At 44.0% G+C, this 17,509-nt stretch overlaps 2 protein-coding genes across 7 annotated transcripts in view; one reads left to right on the forward strand and one right to left on the reverse strand.

Moving 5' to 3' along the window:
• ACACA (acetyl-CoA carboxylase alpha) overlaps nt 1-17,509 on the reverse strand; it is a 288,377-nt gene that overhangs the window by 253,448 nt on the left and 17,420 nt on the right. The window lies entirely within an intron of this gene.
• C11H17orf78 (chromosome 11 C17orf78 homolog) lies at nt 1,470-14,897 on the forward strand. Of its 6 annotated transcripts, none has more exons than XM_060395194.1 (7): nt 1,470-1,601; nt 3,191-3,337; nt 4,101-4,346; nt 7,986-8,153; nt 9,971-10,095; nt 10,872-11,087; nt 13,544-14,897. In XM_060395194.1, the coding sequence occupies exons 1-6, from the start codon at nt 1,544-1,546 to the stop codon at nt 11,052-11,054; spliced, it is 927 nt and encodes a 308-aa protein (XP_060251177.1). In that variant the 5' UTR covers nt 1,470-1,543; the 3' UTR covers nt 11,055-11,087; nt 13,544-14,897. The 6 variants fall into 6 exon arrangements, with proteins under 6 accessions (XP_060251177.1, XP_060251175.1, XP_060251178.1 ...); XM_060395192.1 differs by having other exon boundaries at nt 10,872-10,986; nt 13,542-14,897; XM_060395195.1 differs by having other exon boundaries at nt 7,986-8,135; nt 10,872-10,986; nt 13,542-14,897.

Here is a 17,509-nt window from a genome sequence, read left to right on the forward strand (position 1 = left end):
GTCAAATGTATGTTGGTTCCAATGGAGTAAGTGCACTCACAGTGGGCAGAGCAACTGCAGAGCCTCTGGACACGGGCAGAGGGTCTGAGCAGATCTTCATTTCTGCTTTATGATCCCCCTAGCTACATTACCACAAGGTCTATAAAGCATTACACGAGATGGACTGTTGTGCTGTTGAAAGTGATAGTAGCTGCCGTGTCTGACTCTTGGCAACCCCATGGACTGTAGCCCGCCAGGCTCCTCTGTCCACAGAATTCTCCAGGCAAGAATAATGGAGTGGGTTGTCATTCCCTTCTCCAGGGGATCTTCCCAACCGAGGGACTGAACCTGGGTCTCCTACACTGCAGGCAGATTCTTTACCATCTGAGCCACCAGGGACGCTCCCTACACAACATATGTACTCTTTATAAAAAAATACAATTTTTGAAAAATCTACAACAGTTATGCTTAGGAAAGCCTTCCCAAACTGCACACAATATCACTCTTCTAGTGCAGTTAGCTCTTCCTTACAACTTCTCATCCCAACAGTCACATGAATATGGTCCACCTACAGTCACTTCACTTTTTTATTTGGTCAATATTTACTTGTTTGTTTCTGGCTCCACTGGTCTTGGTTGTGCCACATGGGATCTTTTTGCTGTGGCACATGGGTTCTGCCTTGGGGTGCACAGGCTTCTCTCTAGTTGAGGTGTACAGGCTTAGCTGCCCCATCGCATGTGGGATCTGAGTTCCCCCACCAGGGATCGAACCCGTGTCCCCTGGATTGGAAGGCAGATTCTTAACCACTGGACCACCAGGGGATTCGCTCACTTCACTTTTCAGAAGTGTGAAAATGTACACAACTAGACAGGTACATCTGTGCTCAGGTAAGTTCACGTGTATAACAGTGAATGAATTCTAGAGACGACTGGGTTGGAATGCTCCATTCACAGAGGAGAAAACTGTAATTCAGAGAAGTCAAGCAACTTTCTCATGCTGATACATTTAACTGCAGGGGCTCACCTGGAACCCACTTCTGTTGATTTTCAGTGCAGTGCCCTCTTCAGTGTAACTCACTGGATCAGTCCTAGTTGTCTGCCCTACTCTAGAAATAATTTACCTTAATAGACATCTCGGCACCTCTTTATGTTGGTGTGTAAATCTATGTGCCCGTGTCAGTGAGCATGCATGCGAATGTCTACGTGTCTTCCTGCGAGTATTGGTTAAGCATATCGTGTCAAGCATATCACCTCTGTTTATGCCCTGTTTATGCCCTTTCTCCAGGGGAAGCCTCTAGTTAATTACAGTTCCTTATGTCCCCACCAGCAGTGAAGTCAGGTGAAGATATTCTGAATCAATCATTAACACGCAAACTTGGTCCTCTCGCCAATAAACTCTAGTCCTGGGTCCTGAGAAAATGCGGCAGATCAATTAGGGTGGAACCAGACTCGCCCAGGGTTAAACTCAGTTCTAGGGCAGTGAAAGCATTTAGAGACAAGGCTGTGAGTGGTGGTGTCAGACCAGCCACATACAGTCTCTACAAGGAGAATGTGCTCAAGCTAACATGGATACCATCTTGGTTTTCAGCCTAATCATTACATCCTATGATGCTACCAAGAAAGGTAAGTACTATTCTAGCAGACCGTCCTGAGAAATCCTAAGAGAGTCCTAGAAAGTGTTTGGGGGTCTATTCTGTCAGATAAAGATACAGGCAATACTCAGCACATGAGGCTTTCCAGTCACCCCTAGATAGCCTCTAAATAGAACATATTCAACTCAGAAAGACATTTGTCTGTTTCATGGAAGGAAGTCTTCAGAGAATGTGATGCATTTTTCTGCTTTGTTTATGTAACTAACGTTAAAATGTCTTTCACTGAGAGCTTTCTTTGCTGGAAGGTGTTGTCACAGTTTCACTAAGACTCCCAAATTCATTACCCTTCATCAGATGTCCTCCTTTTTAAAATTATTTATGTATTCATTGGCTGCACTGGGTCTTCATTGCTGTGTGTGGGTTTTCTCTGGTTGTGGTGGCACAGGCTTCTCATTGCAGTGGCTTCTTTTGTTGCCGAGTACGGGCTCTAGAGCATGTGGGCTTCACAGTTGTAGCACACGAGTCACGAGCTGTGGCTCACAGGCTCAAGAGTGTGGGCTCAGCAGTTGTGGGGCTTAGTTGCCGCTCGGTGTATGGAAGCTTCCTGGATCACCCTGTGTCCCCTGCTTTGGCAGGTGGATTCTTATCCACTGGACCACCAGGGACGTCCAGATGTCTTCCTTTTCTAAAGCATTATGTCCTAATAGATGGGGATGCTCTTGGGTGGGAAAAGCTGAGAGAAAAGGTAATGTGAGGATAGAATGGTACCACTTACCGCTTTCATGGGCTTCCCTGGTGGCTCAGATTATTAATAATCTGCCTGCAAAAGCAGAAGACTCAGGTTTGATCCCTGGGTCAGGAAGATCCCCTGGAGAAAGAAATGCCAACCGACTCCAGTATTCTTCCCTGGGAAATCCCATGGATAGAGAAACCTGGTGGGCTATATAGTTCATGGGGTTGCAAAGACCCGGACATGACTGAAGCAACTAAACAGCAGCAGCAGCAACTGCTCTTTGGTAACTGTTTATTTAAAATATGATTTTTCAAAGTGTCCTAAATGGTTCATCTCTAAAATTAGCTCATCAGAGCTAAGGCCAAACAGCATGAGGTACAGCAGCAACAAATTTAACAAACGAAGAACCCTGTGATTTATGTGCCAAAAAGCATAACTGTGACCTATGGTTCTATGGGAAGCTAGAGAGATACCTTGTCCAATGTTACACTTAATAAATAAACTTTCAAAAGTTGTAATACAAGAAGGTAGATGGGACAGGAAGGGGAAGTGATAATAAGCAGTGTTTGAAGGAATGGGTTGGTTCATCTTTCATTAACTTAGTTAACTCATCTTTTTTACCCAAGGATAATACACTGGTATTCAGTTTTATTTATACTTGGCTACCTCCCACTTGCATAAATCCTAAAGTTCTAGGAATTCCCTGGTGGTCCAGAGGTTAAGACTCTGAACTTTAAATGCAGGGGGACACAATTTGGTTGGGGAACCCGCATGCTGCAAGGCGCAGCAAAAAAAAAAAAAAAATCTTAAAGTTCTTTTGGGGAAATGTCTGATCTCGCCAAGTTTTATGAGAAGAAACTGCATTCTCTTTTTATCTCCCTCTCCAGTGCCCAGAATTCCAAAGAGAAAGGACCCAGTCAAACCTTCCTTTTTTCCCCCTCTCCCAGAACTTAGGGATAGCAGCTGCCAAGTGGAACCACTGCCCGATCTCTTCCCAAAGGATGTGAGAAGCATCAGAGCTGAACTAATTCGAGGTAGGCAATGGGCCCTTCCTGAAGAATCACTTTGCCACTCCAGGACCTTTTTTATCTTCAAAAGATGCTTATCTCCCTCATTCTGAGCCCAGCTCGCAAACATTCTATTCTAAAGCTATCTATCTCTGAGAGGCTTTCTGGAAAACTTTTTTTTTTTTCTTTTCTGGCCACACTGCGTGCAGGGTTGTCAGTTCCCCAACCAGGGATGGAAACTGTGCCCTTGTAGTGGAAGTGTGGAGTCCTGACCACTGACCCACTGGGGAGGTCCCTGAAAACCCATTTTAAAATTGACTGTTATGGAGACTTCCCTGGTGGTCCAGCGGTTAAGACTCCGTGTTTTCAATGCAGGGGGCGTGGGTTCAATCTCTGGTTGAGGAACTAAGATCGCATGTGCTTTGCCACATAAATAAATAATCAGCTGCTGTTTAAAAAGATAAACTCTTACGAACTAAGGCATAGCAACATAAATCAAAGAGATGGGATGAAGAAAGAGGACGCAGATCTCAGGCCCCTCTGTGTTAGAGAAAACAACTTAGGAGCATCTCTCTGCACTGACTACAGCCACCACTGTCTTCAGGGGACCCGTGGTGGGAACGGGGAAAGGCACGGCTTATACATTCAGCACCGTAGACACATGCTGAGGAAGACCTGACGGAAAAAGAGGAGAAAGTACAGCAGTGGGCCGTGAATGGAAGTGGGTTGGCGGGGCACCATCCAGATTAAGAACTGGCTTCATTTTCCTCTCTCGTTTTTCTCTTTTCAGAAGCTCAGGCCGAAGCCAAAAGGCCCATGTTCATTCAAAACCAGACTGTGGCTACCTTGCAGTGTCTTGGTTCTGGGAGCAACGTGAAAGTTAACCTTGTACATTCAGAAAAAAGGCAAAAGGTCAAGCATATTCTGAAGAACCTGAGAGTCATGACTGTCCCCTGCAGAAACAGCACGGCCCCCCCAAGCTGTCACCTAACCCCCGCATCCAAGGTTCAGGCTGGATTCCTTGTGACAGTTAAAGGTGAGATCGGAAGTTGAGATGGAGGTTGGCACTCACTTTTAACTGACATCCTGGCAGGTGGAGCTTGAAAGTGAAAGTGTTAAGTCACTCGGTTGTGTCTGATTCTTTGTGACCCATGGGCTATAGCTGCCAGGTTCCTCTGTCCATGGAATTCTCCAGGCAAGAACGCTGGATTGGGTTGCCGTTTTCTTCTCCAAGGGATCTTCCCAACCCAGGGACTGAACCTGGGTCTCCTTCGTTGCAGATTCTTTACCATCTGAGCCACCAGAGAAGCCCCGTAAGTGGAGCTAAAGCCTCAAAGACATGGATTAGCCTCTTCTTTAGGCAAATCTGTGTAAATCTTTTAAATGTAATTTTAGGGCATGGATTAAGCTCTTTGGCATTTGATTCGTATTAAACGATTCCTGCTGTCTGTTCACCCCATGTAACACTGTGGGATACAAGAGAAGTGGCATCAAACAACTGTTTATTCTGATATTATCACCTTTGACAAATTACTTAATTTCTCCAATGTTCAGTTTCCATAGCTACAAATGAGAGATTTGACTAGATGGTCTAATTTCTAGGTATGTAAGTCCCACAGCAATATGCAAGGCCTCTTAAATAGCCTTTTCAAGCTGTTAATATTACTGCAGAATAATCTCTAAGATTTCCATTTAAATATAACGTAACTAATGCTTCCTATTTAAAACAAATTATTTTGTAATAAAGGAAAGCGTCGTCTCCTAAGTTATCCATTTCATCAATTTGGATTTTTTTACAGAGCTTCTTTAGAAGTGAGGGAATTCTTGCTCAAATATCCTTAACCAAAGAAAAGCTAATGCTGCGATTCCATCAGCGCTGGGAATGGAGTGTGTTGTGTTTACAAACATGCTCCACCTTCATACCCAGTTACCTGGCAGAGGAGGCCTGAAAGAGAGGAGATGCCAACAGGGATGACATTAACGTAGCACTCCGTTTGTGTGTCTGTTTTTGGCTGCGCTGGGGTTTTGTTGCTGCTTGCCGTCTTTCTCCAGTTGCAGTGAGCGGGGGCTGCTCTCCCGCTGCTGTGTGCGGGCTTCTCATCACAGCACCTTCTCCTGTTGCGGCACAGGCTCTAGAGCGCAGGCTCAGCAGTTGCGGTGCAAGGGGTTAATTACACCCTGCGGCCTGTGCAATCTTCCCGGACCAAGGATTGAATCCTTGTCCCCTTCGTTGGAAGGTGGATTCTTAACCACTGGGTCGCTAGGGATAGGGAAGTCCTGGACATCAATTCACAAGCTGGGAAGAACTGGAAATACACTGACCGATGAAGCCGATTAGGTACGTTTTGAAACAGTGTCTCCCAGGAGGTAGGAGAAAAGCCACACTGAAATGCCATGATCCCTGTGGCTAGTGGGCACAGTTCTTCCATACAGAGAGAGGATCTCTAGGTTTTGCCTCCTCTCTCTGTTTTTAAATGTTGTTTGTTTATTTATTTATGTTTTGGCCACACTACACTGCTTGTGGGATTGTAGTTCCCTGAACTGGGATCGAACCCTGGGCCCTCAGCAATGAAGGCGCACAACCCTAGTCACTGGACAGCCAGGGAATTCCCCTTTCCTCCTCTTTCAATCATAACATCACTCAGTTTGAAAGGCATTTTTCACACCTGCTTTCGCGTTTTTGTTACCTATCTTCACATCACTCCTGTGACATAGACCAAGAATGATTTTTGCTATAACCATCCTGCAGATAAGGAAACGAAAACTCAGAGAACTTCTGTTACTTGTCCAAAGTGAGATTTATTTACCTTCATCTCATTTGACCCGGAAACACATCAGTTATCACTTTACAGACCTGACTGCCACTATGATGGAAAAAAATTCTATGCAATTCTCTCGTTTTGCCTTTTGAGCCTGTTGGCTCTTTGTCTCTGCTTATCTTTGCCAACAGTCTTCCTGATTAAATAATAATAGGACTAATTCCCCTGCAATTCATGTACAGTACCTGGTACTGTACCCACTGGTCTCTGAAGCAAAGAACTGTCATTTTCACATCGACTCAAGACCTGGGAGAGTAGTTCAGAAAAGTCAACTAGGACGTACAGACCTTAATTTCATAGGCAATGACAGGAGACCATTAAAAATAGAACAGGAACCACTGTCTGGATTGGGTTAGATCAATTCTGGAAGCATGTGAAGGTGGCTCCAGCCCACAGCCAGCACCCATCCGCATTCTGTCTTTTCCACGGCTGTCTGAGTCACTGCCATCTCTCACTTGGATTCTGCAAGAGCCTCTCAGCAGGTTGCTCTGCTTCTATCAGGTGCCCCTCTACTGTCCATTTCCAACTCAGCAGCCCACTGATTCTTTAAAACCAACACCATCCATCCGGTCACTTCTCTGCAAAAAGACTTGCAATGGATCACCATTCCAAGCAGAACGAAAACTGAAGTCCTCAAGCTGGCCTGCAAGGCCCAGTGACGGGAATCCATTTGCTTCAGAAGCTCCTTCATCCCCTACAACTGTCACCGTGCTCATTCCACTCCAGCCTCACGGGCTTACGCGCTCTTCCTCTAAAACAGGACACACTCTGGCCTGGGCTGTCTCCTCTGCCCAAGTTTCCCGGCATCTGTGTGGCTAGTCCTCTCATCTCCTTCACATCTTTGTTCAGTCCTCATCTTCTCAATGAAACTCCTGTAGGTTGCCCAACCACTGCCCACCTGCACCCCCCCGCCCCATGCTGCGCTCTACTTTGTTTCTTTCCAGAGCACGCATCCCCTTCTAACCAACAACAGAGAACTCGCTATATTTACTGTCCTCTGCTTCTCCATGTCCTCCCTTGGCCCTCCTTCCCCTTTGCTAGCTCCCATGCTGAAGTGTGTTCAGCTGCTATGTCCACAGTATGGAAGCAGACCCTGGCACAGCTAGATCTTCATTTGTTTAATGGTTATTGATTTGGCTGTACCAGGTCTTAGTTGCAGCACTCAAGATCTTCATCACATCATGGCGCCTGGACTCTCGTCGCACCCGAATGGGCTTAGTGGCTGTGCAGCACGTGGGATCTTAGTTTCCCAACCAGGGATCAAACCCACATCCCCCTGTATTGCAATATGGGTTCTGAGCCACTGGACCACCAGTGAAGTCCCTAGATCTTCATTTTTAAATATATGCTAAAAGAATGAAGTTGAGGGGTACGGGAAGCTGAGTGGTCTCCCCTTCTTCCAGTTCCTCCTCTCTCTCCGATTCTCCTTCAAAGTCATTGACTTAGACTTCACTCACTAGACAGACCTGCCACAAACTATACTACTTCAGTTCTTCCTTGGACTTTGAAGCCATCTTTTTTAAAGAAGGGACTTTCAACAGTGCTATACCTTCCCATCCTTATTATTATTACGGCTGTATGAGTGATAAGCCAAGAAAACATGGTCCACTCCTTCATTCTGATCCTACATTATAGGATAAAAGCATCAGGGGACTTAATCCATCTCTCTTATTACTATATCCTCACTCATTCTTTCATGTTATCAAGGCCCACGCCTTAAACCTATGGATGGATCAACAGAAGCACAGTTAGAAGTTTTATATCAGCCGGGTAAACTCAGGGTGTTGTCAGGCGAATCCAAAGGCAGGATAAAGTTTTCTCAGTTGTCCCTTCATTGTTTCTTTCTTTTTTTACAGCTTTTTTACCAGGGGTCTCTCAATGTAAGGTCTATCCAGTGATGGGGGCTTCATCAGAGACTTATCCCTCCACTACTACCTCCATAACTCCTGGGAAAAAAGGAGAGAAAACTACAAAGATTGATGGTTTTTCTAGTCCTCTGAATCAAGGTACAGAATGTGTTAGAGGTGAGTCAAGAACAGACAGAAAAATTCTCAGCCCCAGCACTAGCCTGGGTCTCCTAGAATTTTCCTGGAAGTAGAGAAGCTACATACAGTTTGCATGAGAACATCACTCCATTTCTTATGGAAAAAAAAAAAAAAATCAGCTTCTCTGTAAAGAAGGTCCCAGAAATGTCTGTAGTTTGATACTTTTAATAATCCTTCACCTCCACACAAGTGAGCTCACCTTGTTGCCAGATTTAGTGACAACATCCAGGGTTTTGGTGTGGTGGGGTAAGATCCAATGTGTGAACAGAGAGACAATATTTAAACTCTAATCAATCATTACAGTGATGACAGCAACTAAGAAGCATGTTTTTATCTGCGTTGTTTTAACCAATAGCCCTCCCTAAATTGGCCAGGACTCAAATTCTGTAGGATTCCAGCTGGGTTACTTCCCAGTTCCAACAGGAGAAATGTAAATATGAGATTAATAATAACAAGATGCTTATGAGCCATTTGGCCCCAAATTTGGCTTATGACCCCAAAACGATGGCAATTTACTGAAAGTCACTCAGTCGCGTCCCAATCTTTGTGACCCCATGGACTATACAGTCCATGGAATTCTCTAGGCCAGAATACTGGAGTCGGTAGCCTATCCCTTCTCCAGGGGATCTTCCCAACCCAGGAATAGAACTGGGGTCTCCTGCATTGCAACTTGGGTCTCTTTACCAACTGAGCTATCAGGGAAGCCCCCTATTCCTACTATGCCCCACTAAATTGAAAGGAACATAGAAAAGTTGATTTGCTAATTCCATGTGGTATGTATGTTAGGGTACAAGGGCAGAGATCCCGAGAGGGCTGCTAGAGACAGACTCCCTTGTGTAGCTTTGCTTCCCATGAAAGCAGTGCAAGAATCAATCCTCCCAGCAAGCTCACTACTGGGCACATACCATGATAAACCATAATTCAAAAAGACACATGTACCTCAATGTTCATAGCAGCACTATTTACAATAGCTAGGGCATGGAAGCAACCTAGATGTCCCTCAACGGATGAATGGAAATAAAGAAGTTGTAGTATATATATACAATGGAATATTACTCAGCCATAAAAAGGAAGGAAGTAGAGTCAGTTGTAGTGAGGCGGATGAACCTAGACCTGTTACACAGAGTGGAGCAAGTCAGAAAGAGAAAAACAAATGTCGTATATTAATGCAAATATTATGGAATCTAGAAAAATGGTACTGATGAGCCTGTTTGCAGGGCAGGAATAGAGACACAGAATGGACTTGCGGACGCAGCAGAGGAAGGAGAGGGGGGATGAACTAGGGGCGTAGCATTGACATATATACATTACCATGTATAAAACTGACACCTAGTGGGAAGCTGCCAAATAACACAGCGAGCTCAGCCTGGTACTCTGTGACGACCTAGAGAGGTGGGGTGAGGGGGGTGGGAGGGAGGTAAAAGAGGGTGGGGATGTGTGTGTGTGTGTGTATAGCTGATTCATGTTGCACAGCAGAACCCAACACAACATTTGTAAAGCAATTATCTTCCAACTGAAAAATTTAAAAAAGAATCAGTCCTACTTGATCATGGAAAAATTCCAAATCCTAGTAAAGGTGACTCTGGGAAAGACACTGCAAAGGAGGTGAGGGCAGAGGCCATGATGCCTACCCCACTCCTGACTCTGAGTCTGAACTGGAAATTCAGTTTCTGCCTCTGAATCAGGCGGGGCCCCTCTTGGTCTCGTGAACCAGGAGTCCTGCAAGGGTCAATGTCTTCCCTCTCTTCAGTTCTCAGTTCTCACTTCTCCCTGTCCACTCCTCTCTGTCCTTTTAGACACAGATGAGAACCTAGAGAAGAGGAAGAAATGGAGCATCGTGGTCAAGGTTCTGATTGCAGTCACCTTGTTTGGCAGTGGAATCGCCATTACCGTGTTCGTCATTTTTGAAGTCCCGTGCCCTGTGAGTTTGCTGATGTACTGGGTCCTTGGACTTGATCTATACAGACCTCCTTCTGTCCCAGAGGCAGGCGGGCATAATGAGAAAAGCACAGACTCTGGAGTGTGGACATAGCTGCCACTCAACACTCACCAGCTGAGTGGCTTGGAGAAAGCTGTTTGCCTTCTCCAACCTCAGTTGCCTCATCTTTAAAATGGGACTAATGATATTTGCCTCTTACGGTGGTTAAGAAGTTTCAGTGAGATTCTGGGAGAAAGGTTTCTGGCATATAGGTTGCTGTTTAGCCACTAACTCGTGTCTGACTCTTTTGCAACCCTATGGACTGTAGCCCACCAGGCTCCTCTGTCCATGGAATTCTCCAGGCAAGAATACTGGAGTGGCTTGTCTTGTCCTTCTCCAGAGGATCTTCCCACCCAGGGACTGAACCTGAGTCTCCTGCTTGGCAGGCGGATTCTTTACCTGAGCTACCTGGGAAGCCCCCTGGGATATAGGAGGTGCTTACTAAACGCAAGTTCCTTTCCTCTGCGGTACTTGGACATTCTCTAGAGAGGATACAGCCAATAGGAATGAATATTTGCTTTTCTTTAGAAGGGGTGATTTTTGGTAATTCTCTGGTGGTCTAATGGTTAGGACTCTGCACTTTCACGGCCAGGGGCTGGATTTGATCCTTGGTCGAAAGAGAGAGACGATTTTCTTCAAATCGTCTGACGTGAGGTTTGGAAGATAATTAGATGCATACCAGCCACCTGAAGTTAATGCCAGTCATTTTTCCCCTTCAGAGTCAATGTCAACGAGTCAGAGAGCTATGCCAGTGCCAGCGGTTGTGGAGAAGGCCAAGGAAGGAAGACCAGCAACCTGGGACAGCTGAACCCCAGCCTGACACTCAGCCCAAAGAGGAAAGTGTTTTCTGTACGGCTACTGTCATTCGCCTGGAGAAAATGGGGTTCATGTATAAATTCTAGGAGACGGGGAGCTGCTTTAGTTGTGAAGCAAATGTGGGTAATTCTTTATGTGTCAGGAAATGGGCAGGTGCAATACTGCTATAATGCAATAGAGTACTTATTGAAAAGACCTACTTCTGGGGATCAGATATAATGAATCAGGGTGGCTAGAGTGGGGCCAGGAATCTTATGATAGACTTTTTAGTAGAAGTAGATTTACTGTGAAATTAATGACGCTTAAATTCAGGATCCATAGGACCTGCACACAGGCCTTGTATCCAATTTTGTACTTTGTATATTTGCGCTCTTTTTATTAAAAAAAAAAAAAAAATGGTCCCTGACATTGTAAGAGCTACAGAGCCCACAATTTATGTCTCCAAAGGCTGGATGCAACTTCTGAATATAAGAAATTGATGGGTGCCCTCTCTACATGTACAAAAACACACTGAAGCAAAGAGACGAGGTCTCTAATACTTTTTACATTAAAGAAGGTGGCTGTTTTTGTAGAATTATAGCACTGAGAATGAGTCCCAAAGATTATCTAGTCCAGGATGGGACACATGCTACCACTCTTTTAATTCCATGTTAACTGAAAATATTAGTAATCAAGGGACCTCCCTGGTGGCCCAGTGGTTGGGATTCTGAGCTTCCAATTTGGGGAGGGGCGTGAGTTCGATCCCTGGTCAAGGAACTAAGACCCAACATGCCACGCAGCACAGCCAAAAAATAAATAAAATAACAATAACAATAATAAAATAATTTTAAAAGAAATACTTAAAAAATCATAATCTACCAGAGTACAATTAGAAGAGGAATACGTTCCAGAAGTCTAATGCACAGCACTGTGATTCCAGCCCCAATATTGTATTACATACTTCAAAACTGCTAACAAACTAGACCTTATACATTCCCACCACAAAAAAGAAATGATAATTACATGATGTAATGGAGTGTGAGCTAAAGCTACTGTGGTAATCACGCTGCCATTTATAAATGCATCAAATCAAAATGTTGCACACCTTAAAGGTACACAACATTACATGAAAATTATATCTCAATTTTAAAAAATCAAGCGTGGCACTCTTTCCACCCAGGCATGGCATCAGAATCTTTCTTTCACAGTACTTTAGGTAACGAATGATGACATATTTGTCATTTTTACCGTTTTCTATAATCCTGTTTCTGCTAATATTAGATGATGTGCCCTTGGAATTAGTATAATTCTATAGTTTGGTGTATTTTTAGTTCTATAATCCCATCTACATTATTATTTCTACTGAACATTGAAAGAAACAGGCCTGAAGAGGACTAAAAAGTCTAGTCCAGAGTTAAAAGTAACCATGTAACAGCAACTCTGATTGAATTTCCCTGATGAACAAAGTAAACTTATTAAATGATGAATGAATCCATTTTAAAAAAGCAATTTTTTACACACTGCCTCATTTGAACCTCATGAAAGTCCTGAGAGGTAGCTAAGATGGGTATCTACATCTTATTGATACTTAAACTAATGCTCAGAGAAGCTATGTGACTTTCCCATGGTCACACGGCTATGAGAAACAGAACTACATTCAGAACTAAAATTAATTCCTGTACTCAATTTATTAGCTTATTCACCTCTCCCACAAAGTTTTACTAAAAAGCTTCTATGTGCCAAGTTTCCTCTGTTCAAGAGGGTTACAGTCTATGTTCTACGACAGTTAAGAATTTAGAAAATACATACAAAATCAGACGGGGAATGGATCGGGTATAATGAGACTGTGATGGGATTAGTAACAAATATTTGGTCCGTGGACTTCCCTGGTGGTCTAGTGGTAAAGAATCCACCTGCCAGTGCAGGGGCACGGGTTCAATCCTTGGTCCAGGAAATTTCCACTTGCCACGGGGCAACAGACCTGTGCACAGCTACTGAGCCCGTGCTCTAGGACCCGTGCTCCACAACAAGAGAAGCCTGTGCATGGCAGCTAGGAAAAGTCCACGCACAGCAATGAAGACCCAGTGCGGCCAAAAATGAATTTTAAAACAAATTAAATAATAAAAACAAATAGCTTTAATTATGAGAAAATAAATATCTGGGTCTCCATTGCCCCAGATCTCTGTAGCGGTGGTTTAGTCATTTTGACTCAGGTCTCTGCCCCTTCTCAAACACAGTGAGATTGTTCAGGCTGGATTCCAGGAATGAAGTAGAATTCCTGTGCATCTGGGATTCAAAATAGCTGCACATCCAGGGCCCTTTCCACTCAAGGCAAATAGGTCAAGCAAAGGGTGGCTGGGCTGTTTGCTAGGAGGTTATAGGTTCCAACAAACTAGCTTCTCATACATAAGTGCACCTTGCTGATACTTTCTCAGTGTAAGCACAGTAACTTTTCCTAAGATTAATGGGGAACAAAGAGGCAAAATGATGTGTCCTTGAAATTTTATGGGGTTCTGTACTAAGCCATCTCTTTATTGGTCCATAAAGAAATACCTATTTGTGTCCTTTATTTTTCATATTTGCTTTCAATCCACAGGTTGGACAAGATGCTCCCAATTCATCAAGTCCCAGGAAAGCTGTAGAGATCACCGTGGTCCACCAGACATACTTCTGAAAAGTTCTGCTCTGCCTCACACATTGGAAGAAGGATAGCACACTGTCTTCTCCCTACTATTAATCAATACAGGCAGATTCTTGCCAATTTTACCCTCGTATCTTCAGCAGGAACATTATGATCAGACAGTAATGCCAGGTCAGTGAGGAGAAAGCCTGGACTTATAGTCAGAGTTACTCTAATATCTTTACTACTGACTCAGCCACAAGCCTTTGAAATTCACTTGGAACTCAAACGAAAAATGGATATTTTTTTCATCTCATCAAATGAAAACAAAGGTCTTCCCTCTAAGTGCTACATGAATGGACACATCACTCTCTTTGACAAAATGTTTAAACACAGTCTCCGAGGAACTGAGCAAAGCAGCCCTCGGTATGGCACACTGACTCTCAGCTGACCTCTTGCACTGGCTCTCAGCCAGCTGAGGGTGGGGCTCCTGTTTTCCCTCTGGCTTTAAACCTCTGCCCCAGCTCTCCACACACTAGGGAAGGGAACTTGACCCTGAGCATTCCAAAGAGCCTCCTTGTGACTTATCCCCAAGGGCATACAAAGGACCCAGACAAGATCTCTTGATAATGCAGAATTCCTGACGTGGAATTATACTCTACCATCACGGTGAGCTGCAGACATTCACAGGCAATCCAGAGCAACACAATTACGGTGTTCTTTCTCACAGAGGCATGGCTCAGAGTCAAGCCTGACCTCACTCAGAGTTTAGTGAGAAAGTGAAAAGGCTGATTTAAAAAAAAAGAAAAACTTAATGCAACATTTATTGAATTTCTTACCTGTTGTATCTTCCTTTCCCTTACTTCAGCTAAGAGATAGTCCAAGAAAGGCTCAGTTTATATGGAACTTCCCTGGTGGTCCAGTGGTTAGGAATCCACCTTCCAATGCAGGGAATGCTGGTTTGATTCTTGGTTGAGGAACTAAGATTCCACATGCCTCGGGGCAACTAAGCCTGAGTCCCAAAACCAGAGAGCCCGCTATACCGCAACTACTGAGCCCGAGCTCTGGAGCCCATGAGCCACAACTTGAGACAAGCTGTGTGCCATGCCAAAGGGCATGTGTGCCTCAATGTAGCCAAGATAAAAAGGCTCAGTGTACAGAATTTACTATGAAATTAGATTTTCACTTATACATTGTAATTTAATTATTCATGAAACTCACAACTGTGGGTTACAGTGCATGAGTTTTGACAATGAAAACGCAACATAAACAATCTATTTTGTATGGCAAAGAATTTATTTACTTTACCATTAAAAATTGTTTTATTCAAGAGATTTTTCTGAAAAACTGTCACCGAACATATCGATACTTTCAATGTTAAGACAACTGTGTATTACCTAACAATGAATTTTTGCAAAGACTAATCTTACAAATTCAAAATTACAAAACTCAAATTCGTGCTCTAAAAACTGCATTTTGGGAAATACTTTTTTTATGATGGAATGAGACAGCTGACCTTAAAACAGAGTTTAGGTGAAAAGAGGACTGGCAGAAGGGATAAGAAGGGTGTTGTCCTGCTTCTTTTCCTTTTTTTTTTCCCTTTTATTTTACTATTTTTTAAATGATTTTTTGAGTTTTATTTTTTGGCTACACTGTGCAGTGTGTGGGATCTTAGTTCCCCAACCAGAGATTGAACCCGTGCACCCAGCAGTGGAAGCATGGAGTCAACCATGGGACCACCAGGGAGGTCCCCTACTATTTGTTTTTTTGTCCTGCTTCTTTTCAAGAGTCTGAAACCATTCCATTTCATTTTGGTGAAATGTACCTGCACCTAAGTAAATTGTGTGAGAAAGTTTTATTAAAGTATAAAGGAGATAGAGAAAGCTTCTGACATAGACATCAGAAAGACGCTTGCTAGTGTTAGCAATGGAGTTATATACTCTCCAATGAATTCAAACAATGTCTGGAAGTTGTAAATCCCTGGTGGCTCAGATGGTAAAGCGTCTGCCTGCAATGTGGGAGACCTGGGTTTGATCCCTGGGTCCGGAAGATACCCTGGAGGAGCAAATGGCAACCCACTCCAGCACTCTTACCTGGAAAATTCCACGGACAGAGGAGCCTGATAGTCTACAGTCCATAGGGTTGCAAAGGGTCGGACATGACTGAGCGACTTCACTTTCACTTTCACTCCCATAATTTACATTTTAAGATAACAGAATTAGCCAGAAGGTTTAATCCAGAGACTGTCCTCAGGCAGGATACATTATTGTTATATAATCCTAAGGAATGTAGAGGGAAAAAAAAGTTTGTGCTTTCTTCCTCCTTGAGAATTCCAGACCCCTCTCTCCTTGGGGACCCCTAGACTTATCAACCTGCCTAGGAAATGACTCTCTCAATCTGATACTCAAGCTGAGCCTTGAAGAGATGGAACCAAGCATGGAAGACGCTAGTTTTCAAGGAAGCCCTAGAGATCCTGTGCTTCTGTGCTCAGTCATGTCTGATTCTTTGTGACCCTTTGGATTGTAGCCCGCCAGGCTCCTCTGTCCATGGGGATTCTCCAGGCACGAATTCTGGAGCAAAAAATAAAAGAAGAATACTGGAAGAAATACATTTTCTCCTCCAGAGGATCTTCCCAACCCAGGGTTGAACCCACACTGCCCCGTGTCTCCAGCACTGCAGGCAGATTATTTACTACTGAGCCATCGGGGGAAGCCCAGAGATCCTGTGGGTGCCCCAAAGTTCCATAGAGCATTCTCTGAAAATACGCTGGGTGGAGAGGATAGGGCACAGGGGCTGGCACTAGAATAGATGAGCATTGCCCTCCACTGGTGCACAACATCACCTCCAGTTTATCCTGCCATCTGTGGCTCAGTCTAACAAGGAAATAGCGACAGGGGTGTGGCAGGGGAGAAGAAGCCTGCTCCTTCCCAAGACCACTGGGGAGGATGATCAAAAGCTTTCCATACTTCATGCTTTTGCTCTAGGACTGATGCCTACAGTCATCTCCACCTTCCCAGGCTTATCCACCAGAGAAAGTGCTTTCATCCAGAAACAGGCAATAAAACTTGCAGCAAAGTCTATTTATACTCATTAGCTCTTCTGCCAGAACATAATGTAGGCAACGTGTATAGTGACTTTTCTTTATAGAGATTCACCGATGGAATCAAAATTGTTTACACTGCTCTGGGGACTTGTTTCCCCAGACAAAGAAAGGTCCCTCTGAGGATTTTCTGACTGCTTAATCAGTTACCAATTTTCAATCTCCTATTCTCTTAACCACTGGGGATCTTTGAAAACCAAAAGATAGGGGAGAGAGAGGAAGGGAAGGGAGAATGCCCAGGCGGACCTTGGGATGTGACCTGTATTCTGCAGACCGCTTCACACCGGGGCACAATTCTTCCTGTCACCACGACAGGCTTAGCTACAAACTCAACTTGATAAAATGCCATTCCTATGGGGAGCTAATTACTCCTCTGGAAGTGACTATTACTACCATATTTTCAGTTAGCACAAGTATTAAGTTGTGTTTTTCTCAAGTCATAGGCTAGAGAGGCCTTAAAGTCATTCCACCTTTTTTAAGAATCTGAGTCATCCCAATTTTTTTTTTGTTTTTACTTTTTGGTTATGCTGGGTCTTAGTTGAGGCATGTGGCCTCTTTAGCTGTGGCATGTGGGATCTAGTTCCCTGACTGGGGATGAAATCTGGGCCCCTTGCATTGGGAATGCAGAGTCAGCCACTAGACCACTGGGGAAATCCCTCAGTACTTTTTGATAGGCCTAGTGATGGCAGTTGCTTCGGGTAGAGAAAACACATTCACAGACATCTCCAATTTAACTTTTGCTGCCACTGCTAAAGGATGTTAAGTACATAGCTGTATTTCTGCACGTGTGCATGACTTTATTCAAATAAGCACTTAAAATATACAACTGTATACCTTGTTTT

The sequence above is a fragment of the Ovis aries genome, chromosome 11, assembly GCF_016772045.2.
Source record: "Ovis aries strain OAR_USU_Benz2616 breed Rambouillet chromosome 11, ARS-UI_Ramb_v3.0, whole genome shotgun sequence".
NCBI lineage: Eukaryota > Metazoa > Chordata > Mammalia > Artiodactyla > Bovidae > Ovis > Ovis aries.